Below are 12,559 nucleotides of genomic sequence, written 5' to 3'. Positions count from 1 at the left end.
ATGGGCATTTCAGCTTGCAGGTGAACGTGTAGAAGGTGCGGCTCTCTTCAGGCGTCCTCTTGCAAGTGGCGCAGATCTTGACACAAGTGCTTTGACCCAGGGGGTTCTTTTGTAGAAAGCTGGCTCTTGAAGTGACTTTGGTTTCTCTGATTCTTGTGACAGGCTTTCTTTTTAAGAGCTATAGAGTGATATAAGGATGTATTGATTTCCATTAAGGGCTGCAGTGCTTAGAGATTCTTCTCCTGTCCGTGTATGTGTGTGAGCAATATGTGAAATTTGATCTGCTTTTATATAGCAATATTTCAAAGTGGGGGAATCCACAGAAGGACCTATTTTATATAGGGTTCCAGGTTATATATGTATGCATGTATGTATAATTCACTGTTATGAAACAATACCTTCCTATTTGCTCTGTGTGCATGTGTGTGCGTGTATGTGTATGTTTGTGTGTGTATATATGTGTGTGTAGTTGTGTGATGTTGAGTGTACATGTGTGTGTATGTGGATGCCACAAGTCAACCTTAGACATTATTTTTTAGGAACTGCACATTTTTACCTCTTTCACTGGTCTGGAACTCTCCAGATAGGTTAGACTAATTTGCCAGCAAACCCAGGTACCCAATCCAATCCAGAGTTGGGATTACAATCCTATGCCACCACGCCAAGGTTTTTTATATGGATGCTGGGGAACAAACTTGGGTCCCTCATGCTTTCATGGCAGACACTTTGGTGACCAAGCCATCTTCCCTGCTCTCGTTGGGGGTCCAATAATAACTATCCCACTGCATTGAAAATTGTGGTCATCATCTACGAAACTTAATCCCATGGCCTGCTGTTCGTGTGTTGTGACCTGCTGTCAAAACCTGGTCAGACCTGATGGCAGGTCACAACCTGGTACTGGGATTTTTCAGCGAGCAATACTGACTCTCAGATGGAAGGTTCAAGAATAAAATTGAGATCTCTTAAACTCTTCAAATTAAAACCAGCGCTGGAGGGAGTGTGCTTAGAGATGGGGATGCACAGAAGGGTGCCTGAAAACCGCTTGTGCTGGGTGGTTGTGCTGGGTGTCCCCCGGAGATGACAACACTGTCCTTCTCTCCGCAGCTTGACCACATACTGTCTCCGCCACCCATGCCATTTCGGAAATGCAGCAACCCAGATGTGGCCTGTGGCCTCGGAAAGTCACTGAAGTACAAGAGACAGCTTAGTGAAGATGGGAAGCAGCTTCGGCGGGGGAGCCTGGGAGGAGCCCTCACAGGTGAGTCAGGGTGACAGGGTGACATGGGTCAGAAGAGGAATTGTGCTTTTCTTGCAGGGTCTTGTGCAGCCTTGGAGTTTCGTGTGTAAAAAGCCTGCCTGCAGACTCTTTTGGAAAGTGTTCCTTACTCTAGAAAGCAGTTTCAATTAAGAACTTGAGCAGTAAAATTTATGGAATATAGTTTACCTACAACGACCTGGTCGTATTTTGAATTCACACAAATGCACTTAGGAAAATTCATATTTTGGTGTAACTACCAGCATGATCAAAATATAAAAATGTAGGTGGAGACAGACAACAAGTCATACACATGCAAATATGCATACAGAGACACAGATGCTCACAGATATACGCAGACACACACACAGACATACACACACAGACACTCAGAGATACACACAGTTAAACACACAGATACACATAGACATCCATACAAAGGCATAGGTGCACACACACACACACACACACACACTCCTTGTCCCAAGGTAACTGTACATCCACTTTACAGATGAGATTAATCATAAGTGTTTTGTATTAACTGGGTCATACAGTCTAAATGTTGTATCTGTTCTGTTACTCAGCATACCACTTTAATAATATGTATATATTATTATATCAATATTTCTGTTCATAAGAAACTGACAAGGTGCCCAAATACAAACACTTTATACTTCCACCAACAGTAGGTGAGCAATGTAAATAGTGTGCCTTCTCGCCAACCTGTGGTATGGCCAGTCTTTGTGAATCTGGTCATTTTCCTTGTCCTGGATATTGTAGTTTTCTTTTGAGTTTTCTGTTGGCTTCCTGTTACTCAAACAAGAGCCTGAGACAATCAGATTTTAAAATGAGAAGGTGTCTCTGGGCTTGCTGCTTTAGTGAGCTTGATTGACTTCATTGTTTTGGGGCTGGGCACATCAGCACCCCATGACTGGAAGGACACAGTGGAGTAAGACTGATCATCTTATGGTGGGGAAGTCGAGATAGAAAGATAGGGGCACTGGTTCCCACAAGTCACTTCAAGAGCATGGCCCCAATGACCCCCTGAAGACCTCCTGCTGAACCCACTTCTTCAAGCTTCACTGCTGGGCATTAACCCCATACCAGATCTAGCCCTTTAACACTTGGATCCTTAGAAGTCACGTGTGCCACACACTGTGGCACATAGGTATTGCAGAGCATGCTCTGTGCTTATTGGATGCTTATGTATTCTCATTTTTTAGGTTATATATCAAATCTTCTCCCCTTGCAAAACTACACAGTTACAGACATGTAACCTAAATGTTTAAGCACAGAAGCAAATAGTGTGTGTTACTTATGAGCGAGCCATTAAAGCTCCTGCCCACGGTGAGATGTTAATGAGGAGAGAGGAAGCAAGGGAGCCTGGGACGGGGAAGATGCAGAGGGAATGACTGGCAAGCTAGACAGCAAGACATAATTCTTCTTTAACAGAGTTGGATGACTGATTGGAAGCAATTCCATTTTTAAGAGTTCCATTTTTAAACTGTGGGTGGGGAGGGACCTAGACTGTTCTCAGCATGAATGCTATGTTCTGGAGGTGAGAAATTTGCCAGTTACTCTGATCTAGTCATTCTGTATCATTGAAAATAATTGAAGCTTTCAGTGCAAGCATTGAAAAGTAAACCAGGGCTGGGCTGTGGCTTAGTGATAGACCCCTTGCCTAAGCATTCATGGGCCGTAGGTTTGAACCCAGTACCACAAAAATAAAGCAAGAAAGGTGGGGAAAGAAATGAAGAAAAGCATATTTTAGTCTGTGGGTCTGTATAGTTATGGGTCCATTGAAAATAAAAATATCTATTAAAAAAGAAGCCCCACAAATAACTTCTATCTATATTCATACAAATATCTTATATATTTGTTTATATTTAAAAGTTTTTATTTATATATTTGTGACTTTTATTCTAGTTTTAGAAAAAAATAAAGCCAAATAAGTATAAGTTAAAGCAAAAGACTTAGAAGAGACTTATCATTTCAATTTTCATGCTAAACTAAACTATAATGCATTGCAGATTTGATTTTTTTTTCCTATTTCATCTTAGTGAATTTTTTCCTCTAAACATAAATATTTTAAAGGAACATCGTTGGTTTTAAGCCCTGAAGAAAATTTTGTCTACCTACAACAGTCTCGTCTGCCAGTTCATAAATGGTCTGGAAAATACTTTGAATTATGTTTTTTTAAATTTTTTTTAATTTTTAAAGCTTTGGCTTTCTGGAAATGGAATTTCTAAGGAACGGAAATACTGCTGCCACATGATCAGTATAGTTGGAGCGGCTGGAGCAGTTGGTGCAGAGAGACACACTGCTGGGTTGGAGGGAGTGAGATCCAGGCCAGGGAAGGATAATTTTTAAAAGACAGAAGAATCCTGCGGAGCTAACACAGTGGCTCAGTAAAGTGCCTGCTGTGTAAGGTGAGGTGCTAGGCTTGAATTCCACCTGTGTAAAAGCAGAGTGTGGAAGTGGTCACCCGTGCTCCCAGTACCGAGGGAGGACAGTCCTGGGACACTCTGTGCAGTTTGTCTAGCAGAATTGGAGAACTTACTGTTCAGTGAGAATCCTCATCTCATGGTTAAGGCGGAGAGCAAAATGGAAGATACTCCTGCCAACTTCTGACCCTTTACACGTACACACATATATACCACACACATGTATATGTGTGTATACTAGCATATACACTTAAACACATCCACAGGACACATGTGTATGATGCACACACATGCACATGCACACACGCGCACGTGCGCACGCGCACACACACACACACACACACACACACCCCTAAACCCTGCATGCACAGTGATGCATGCATATCATCAAAGCTCTTAGAGGTAGAGGCAAGAGGCAGGTTTTGAGTTCAAGACCAGCCTGGGCTATATATTGAGACCCTGTCTCAAAAAATAGAAAAGATTGGTCATCCCTGAGTGAATAACCAGTGCCGGCACTTAGGGTTCTGTGGATGCTTCCCTGCTGCCTGTTAGGGCCATTTTCCTTTCTTTCTTTCTTTCTTTTCTTTCTTTCTTTCTTTCTTTCTTTCTTTCTTTCTTTCTTTCTTTCTTTCTTTCTTTCTTTCTTTCTTTCTTTTATGGCTTGCTTTTATTTTTTATTATAAAAACACATACAAGAGTTTTAAGAAATGATGAATATAAGACAAATCAGAAACACAGTGAGTTATTAAACCCATTTCTATATNCAAATAAAAAAATTCCGAAAGTGGAATATCATCCAATGTGAGACACATCATAGATAGCACTGTCTGTATGCACACACCCCACAGAGCTGTCCCTATGCACAGAGCCCACNGGGCTCTGCTGCTCCCTCAGACCGGCCATCTCTACACAGCCAAATGGGAGTCTTGCGCTCTGTCAGTTAATCCTGATAGGAATTAATGGTTCAGGACATTTACAAATGGGAAGAAACACACTCAAGTACACTTCCACCAAGTTTGTCCTACTATGGTACAACGGTAGCTGTGCACTATGCTGTGGTTAAACCTCTGTAGCCATTTTCAGCTACAACAGTGAGAGACTTGCTTAATTCTTGTTTTAAAAGACAANTTGCTTTTGCCTAGTCATTTACTTGAGCATAAACTCTAAAAATGACTCAGGTACCAAACCATGTTTTTGTATGTTTAAGATCATTATAAAAAATGCCACTCAANCTTTAAAAGCCACTAAAAAGGACACTTATTGCAGCCAAAAANTAAAAAGGGCTAAGTTCAAGTTTTTGTTGTTTGACCAAGATACAATAATACAATCTATATGTCTGTGACCATACAGCCATAACTGAAATGCATNTGGTATAGGGGAAATGCAGCTGCCTGCTTCTGTCCTCATCAGACCACGAGGCGTGGTCCTGTGTCATCTGCATCATGCCTTTCTCTGCTGAAGGAAAGCAAGTGCTTTACAGTAGAGCTTGCTAAAGCCCTTCTCTCTGCAGTGATCACGACCTTCCGGTAAGCCTCCTGTCTCAGGGAGTTGACAGCCATCTCTCATGGTGCACAGTCTCCTTTGCTTGTATAGCCAGCTGAGCCATCAGCACTCAGAGAGCCAACCTCTTCCAGACAGCTGACAATGGCGGATGGAATAGTGTTGAAAGTTTGTGTTCGCCAAGCTTCTAGAATCTTGGATATCTCTGCTGGATTGCTAGGACTCAAGTCACAAAGGGCATACACAGCTGCAAGCTATACACCCCATGGGATATCTTTATCCTGAGCGTGCTGTATGAACATACCAATAACAGAGCTGATATTCTTCACAGCAGTTGGAAACCCCTCCTTCAAACCCAACTGGCCTAATCGACCAATCAGTCTCAGCACAGATGCGACAATGACATCAGGGGTGTACAGGATGTTCAAATGTCCTTTTCTGTATTTGACCCACTTATCCATCAGAGGCCACAGCTCCTTACTTACAATGTTGTCATGCGTCCAGATCCACCTCTGGTGGCAGCAGAGGAGATCAATGGCAAATATGTATTCCCATATGTTTGCACTTAGGTCTTCGTAGGGCCATTTTCATTTCCTCGGGTAGATGCAGATTGCCTTTGTAAGCAGTACAGTCCAGAGGGTCCTGGAGTCTAACCCTTAACTGACGGGAAGGGCAATGAAATCTGATGGTTAAGATTCACCCTGCTTATTCATCTTAATTAGAAAGTTTATTTTCATTGAGCTGTTTTTGACAGCTGGGTAGCAACTGTTCTCATCTTTTCCTGCTTAAGCGGTTTATTAAAAGCTTTGAAACGATGCAAAATCTTGCAGCTTATAACCTAAAGCATGGAATCTGGCCTTTAGCTTTGGGAGAATGAGTACTTGCACCTGGCAACTCTATCAAGTCTGCCCTCTCACCGTCCGGATGCTGTACAACTATGGTGGATGGGTAAATCTTAGGCGAGATAATTATTTAAAAGAGTGTTTAGGCATCCTTTGGAGAGCTTTAAACAACCATTGAGCGTAAGTGGCCTATTTTGGAAAATAGGTCCTTGAAAGTTGAGATACTGGGGAGTGGGGGAAAGCGTTGGTAACTGGTCCTCTAGACAGTCTAGCTGAGGGTTTAGTAAAGAAACATGTGGGGAGTGCTTAGCCCAGCATTGGGCGGCTATTCCAGCATTTGTGGGGGTAACTGAATTAGAGGGCTTTGGAATTGGTGGGGAAGCTTACCATGTTTACCTTGGTGCCCTGAGTGATTCAATTTTTGCTTTTAAAAATCTTCTGGTGTGTCTGAAGACAGTAACCGTGTACTTACATACATAAAATAAATAAATCTTTTTTTTTTTTTCTTTAAATCAGTTTCTTTGTTTTTGAGGCAGAGTCTCACGTTGTAGTCTGGGCTAGCCTGAACGTACTATGTAGCCCAAGCTTCAAGCTTGCCTTGAACTCATGGAAATCTTCTTGCCTCGGCCTCCTGAATGCTGGGGTTATAGGACTTAGTGTATAGGGTTACAGGATTGTAGGATTCTATCTGCTTGGAGCCATGCCTGCACATGTATCAGGCACTGGCGTGCAGGTTTGACAGCATCATCTCTGACTCTCAAAACCAAGTGTCTACCAGATTTCAGCAGCAATAACCAAGTGACCTCCCCTCGAAACAATCCCTGTCAGCTCATCTTATAAAAGAAAGCTGATTTTGTCACCAAAACCCTGTGCCCAATCTAGTGTCTTACTTCAAAGACCTGCTGCTTTCCCACTACTTGGTTCCCTTTCAACTCTAGGAGCTTTGGTTTGGTTTGGTAGTATTGTACTTACTACTGTGAGGTATAAGGTAGAGACGGGAGGACCAGGTATTCAGAGTCTCATTAGCAGCTTAGCAAGTTGGAGGCCAGCCTGGACCCTTTCTTGCCAAAAACTAGACAAAAATCAAAGACTTTGCAAAAGCTTACCTTAATGGCTTAAAAAATTTACTGCCTAAGTAAGTATAAATTGAAAAATTTCCCTAAGCCTGTAGCTTTTCAGGAGAAGAGTCTGTGACCTAGTCATTTATTTATTCCTAATGATATCTAATATGAAAATCATGTGGTGTGGCAGGGCCACTTTTGGTGAATTATATTGAATTACTTATTTAACCCATGAGACAGGAAGCACTTATCCCTGTTTTACAGACTGGGACACTGAGCCCAGGCATGGAGTTGATAAACAAGAGCGGGAGATTATGTCCAGACAGTTGCTTGCACAGCCACTGTGGAGCGCTTTAGCGTAGCAGGTACCCAGCAGGTTTAAAATAAACTTTAAATTCCAGCAGGATTAATTAAAGCGAATTTTAGATAGGAGAATCTTTGCTTACTTGGAATCTGGGGCTGTGACTCAATCTGTAGGGCTCCCAGTCCTTTAATTAAAGAAAATTAAATCTAAGCAATTAATGCATATTAAAAAAAAAAAAAACTTTAAATTCATACATTCGTGAGCCCAGCAGTTCTATTTCTGGGAATTCATTGCAAGCAAACAGTCATGAATATGTGTGGAGAATTAGCACTAGTAATATTTGGAGCAGCACTATTTATAATAATTAAAATTACATGTCATCTAAATATCTGCCGAGAGGATATTGATTAAACATATTATGGAATATATACAAAGTGGAAAACAATGTAAACATTGAAAATCATGCTGTAAAAAATAAATTTGAACACTGAAAAAGGTTCCTAACATTTAACATGAAATCCTGTTGCTGAGTGCTCTCAAACTATTACATGCTTGGTAAGACTTCCTATAATTGTAATTAAACAATTGAATATTTGATGGGGTGGGAGGGAGAAAACTACTGTGCTAAAGATTTTTTTTTCCAAACTGGCTCAATGATTAAACAGGCTCCCTTCTTATATAGTTGTGTGAAGGGTACTCTGATCTTTTTTTCTACCCTGCAGTTCAATCCATGGAGGAATTTTTTTCCCTCCAAAGTTTTTGTTATTGTTATTGGTCAGTTGTATCATTCAGTGGCCCATGTCTGCAGCATTAATTCTGTACCCCCTCAGAACACTCATTGGCAGACAACCATGGGCTCCTGGGTTACATGGCTGAGGGTCTTCTGGGACATGGAATCCTGTTTTAGCGCCACTGGGCTTGCGTACACGATTCACTTGGAGTCCAACCTGCTCTTTGCCCATTGTCTCTCAGATCATCTGCTACACAAAGTAATAGAGTCCGGAGTATGAGAGGTACTTGCCACAAACGTATTTCAAACATTTGTAAGTATTCTGCTGCTTTTCATGGGCCAGGATGAGTCAAGCTGTAGAAGCACATTCTACCATGCTCATCGAGCCAGGATGCAGAATATAATGCTAAGAACGAAGACAATCAGGACCAGTGATTCTGTCCACCATAATTAGCTTCTGTCTTTTAAAGCAATCCTTTATGATAGACATATCTATTTCTGAGTTATAGAAATATGTGTTCAATGTAGATAACTCAGAAAATACAGAGCTTTCAGAAAGGATAAATGAGAACCATAATTATACCATGATTTGAATGAATGGTATTCATGTTTGAAATTGTGAATGTTTCCTTCTCAAAGTAAGGATCTGAATCACCAAGAGTCCTAGGTTAAAGAGAGAGAAACAAACATTGCTCGCTTGCTGTTTCTGTTTTTTTTCAGGGCTGACATTTAAACAATAGACCCAGCACTTGCTATGCCCATCATGTCTGATTTTTTTTTTTAAGCTAATGTTTTCTGTCTTCATGGCCCTCTGCTTGCTAAATAGATAGAATCAGCGTGTAAACAGTGACTGAACTCTGGAGCCCCCTGATGAGGAAGAGAAGCAACACTCTTCTAATCATTAGACAGGCCCTTTAGTCTGGGCAGAGATACACACTGTTGTGCCTCACGGTTCAGACTTTAGGATCTCTGAATCCTTCCTTCTAGATATGCAGATGGGTGGCCCTACTCCATTGTCTGCATTCCCTGATTATGATGTGTGTCATAGCTTCACAGAATGAAGGCTCCTTTTCCTCAGGGAGTCCCTTTGGTTTTCTAAAGGATATTTGGGTTATTTAGAATATAAAGAAAAATAGAATCAATGTTTTCCCCACAGATTGCTATAGGAATGCAAGGTGCACATCGCACCAATGGATTAACCTGTAGACAGCATTGACTAGGAGTTCTAAAACTGTTAGAACGTTCTTTATCACAGGGGAAATGGAGAAGTTTTGCTTTTCTGGATTTTGGAAATGAGGTCTGTCTGTCCGTCTGTCTGTCTTATTTTTGTAGTGCTTCAAGCATGTTAGGCAAGTGCTATATCCCTATGTTAAACCCAGCCCAACTCTAGAACATTTTCACAATCTTACTTGAAGAAAGGAAAGACAAACAACACGATCCCAGGGAACATTATTTCCTTCTAAAATTTAGCTTGGAGGCAGTCATGTTGGAGTAAGCCAGTCTTTGGTCACTTAGTGGGTTCCTTAGCTTAGTGGGCAAATTTGAAAATCATCAAATTAAAGTTCCTATGAGGGCTGGTGAGATGGCTCAGCGGGTAAGAGCACCCGACTGCTCTTCCAAAGGTGCAGAGTTCAAATCCCAGCAACCACATGGTGGCTCACAACCATCCTTAACAAGATCTGTCCCTCTTCTGGAGTGTCTGAAGACAGCTACAGTGTACTTACATATAATAAATAAATCTTTTTTTTTAAAAAAAAAGTTCCTATGATATTTAGTAATCACTCACTTGGATGCAATGTGTCTGTCCTGTATGATCTAGTTTTCTCTTGTGACGAGTGCCTATGTAAGAATGTTGTTAGTGTGACACTCCAATAAGGCCATAACCCCTACTAGTGGCACTCCCTAGGCCAATCATATACAAATCATCACATTCCAATCCCTGGCCCCCATAGGTTTGTTCAAACACATGAGTCTATGGGGGAGCCATATCCAAAATATAGAATAATAAAAATGCACATTCAGTCCAACTTCCAAGGTCCCCATAGTTTATAGCAGTCTTGACAATGTTCAGGTGTTCAACTTCCGAAGTTCAAGTTCACTTCTGAGACACATCCAATCACTTAACTGTAATCCCCAAAGCAAGACAGAAAATCAGCTGGACAAACTCCAAATTCTGCATCTCCATGTCTGATATCAAAGCTGTCTTTAGATCTCTACTCCTCTTTTCATTTTTGTTGACTACAAAAAACCTTCTTTCTCCTGAGTTGGTTCCACTGCCTGTTAGCAGCTTTCCTCAGCAGATATCCCACAGCACTGGCATCTCAAACATCTTAGGGTCTCCAAGGCAACTTCAATGTTACAGCTTCTTGTTTCAATGTCTGGAAATCACACATGACCTTCTGGGCTCCTCCAAAAGGCTGGCATCACTTCTCCGGCTCTGCCCTCTGTAGCACTATAGGCTCTGGGTTGACTCCACTCCACTGCTACTGCTGTTCTTGGGGGGGTTCATCCCATGGTATTGACATCTTCAATACACTGGGATCTTCCACTGCAACTAGGCTTCACCAATAGCCTCTCATAGGCTCTTTTCATGGTGCCAAGCCTCAACTTCTTTGCATGACCCCTTCACTCCTGGGCCATTAACTGCAGCTTCACAGGTGGCCTTCCATGGCCTCTCACAGTGTCAAGCCTCAGCTGCTCTTCATGACCCCCTTCATTGCCTTCAAATTTTGTGCCACCTGGGTAACTCTTACTACCAAATACAGCTGCAGCAGGAGGCACAGCCTTGTTTATCTCTGGGACACAGGTTCTTTGTGCTTTCAGAAAACACTTCTCAGAAGATGTCACCTCAGAGATGCTGATCTCTTCTTAATCACCACTAATTTCTTAGCTCCAGCTAACCAGCATCCATTGTCCCAGTAGTCTCCTTCTTCTCTTGACTATAAAGCCAGAGCTAAATGACCACAGCTGCTGAGCTTTGCTGTTTCCTGGGGCTGGAACATGCCTAGAACCGGCTCTACTCAAGGTTGATCTGTTTGCCTTTGCCTCCCGGGATTAAAGGTTTATACTACCATGCCTGGACCTAAACTTAGCTAGGTGGGATCTTGTCCCAAGTTTCCCCCCACCCTTAATTCAGTTTAATATCCTTGAACACAGGATTCAGCTCCATTTCACTTCCTGGTGCCCCTTTAATATTTGAACCATTTATTTTATACTTTATTTTTTTTTTCTTTCTAAGCTTGCTCCTTTTCATTAAAATGCTCTTCAGAAGAGTGAACTGTAGTGACCTCACAACAGACTTTATACCAGACTGTTTTGGGACTTCCTTTTTCAAAGCAATTAATCTAAATTTCTTCACTTTAGCCTCAGGCAGACTCTTCAGATAGTGGCAAAAAAACAGCCACATTCTTCACCAAAACATCACAAAAACAGTCTTTATGCCACATACTGAAATTTCTCTCCACTGAAACCTTTTGGGACAGGTCTGCACAGTTCAAATCACTCTCAGCAACAAAGTCTTCCATATTCCTCCCAGGATGGCCCATTAAGCCCCACTTAAAGCATTCCACTGGTTTCCAAATCCAAAGTCCATAAAAATCCACATTCTTCCACATAAAAGCATGATTAGGCCTATCACAGCAATACCCCAGTCCCTGGTACCAACTTCTGTCTTAGTTAGGGTTTACTTCTGGGAACAGACACCATGACCAAGGCAACTCTTATAAAGACAACATTTAATTGGAGCTGGCTTACAGGTTCAGAGGTTCAGTCCATTATCATCAAGGCGGGAACATGGCAGCATCCAGGCAGGCATGGTGCGGGCAGAACTGAGAGTTCTACATCTTCATCTGAAGGCTGCTAGGAGAAGACTGACTCCCAACTGGTTAGAAGGTGTGTGGCCCACCACTTCCTTCAATAAGTCTACACCTACAAAAAGGCCACACCTCCTGATAGTGCCATTCCCTAGGGCAAACATTTTCAAACCACCACAGTAGTTTAAACACTAGAACAAAGAAAGAGTATGAAAGCTACATGAGAATAAAACACGAGTTACAAAGGACAAGCCATCAAAATTAAAACTGGTTTCTCAATGGATACTTCAGAAGCCAGAAGAGATTTGGGCAATGAATTAAAGTTCTAAAAGACCATGAATGCCAACCAAGACTAACATACCCAGAAAAAAAGTACCATGATGTGAACAAAATACAGGAAATGATACTTTGTTGACACGAGTATAAACATAGCCAGTAGACTGCAGAACAACATGTGACTTGAAAAACTTTGGGGGTTTCATATCAGATATCTACATTACAGTTCACAACAGTAACAAAATTAAATTTATGAAGTAGAAACAAAGTAATTCTATGCATGGGGGATGACCACAACATAGAAGCTGAATGAAAGAGTTGCAGCATTAGAAAGG

At 41.6% G+C, this 12,559-nt stretch overlaps 1 protein-coding gene across 7 annotated transcripts in view; it reads left to right on the top strand.

Annotated features, from left to right (window-relative positions):
- Mast4 (microtubule associated serine/threonine kinase family member 4) overlaps nt 1-12,559 on the top strand; it is a 591,509-nt gene that overhangs the window by 161,279 nt on the left and 417,671 nt on the right. For all 7 annotated transcript variants that reach the window (XM_021208672.1, XM_029544159.1, XM_029544158.1 and 4 more), the window contains one exon: nt 1,105-1,258. In XM_021208672.1, the coding sequence (XP_021064331.1) occupies nt 1,105-1,258 (154 nt within the window). The remainder of the gene's footprint in view (nt 1-1,104; nt 1,259-12,559) is intronic.

This window comes from Mus pahari, chromosome 11 (genome assembly GCF_900095145.1).
Source record: "Mus pahari chromosome 11, PAHARI_EIJ_v1.1, whole genome shotgun sequence".
Taxonomy (NCBI): Eukaryota; Metazoa; Chordata; class Mammalia; order Rodentia; family Muridae; genus Mus; species Mus pahari.
The sequence above is the reverse complement of the archived record's forward strand: the minus strand, read 5'-3'. Positions and strand labels throughout refer to the sequence as shown.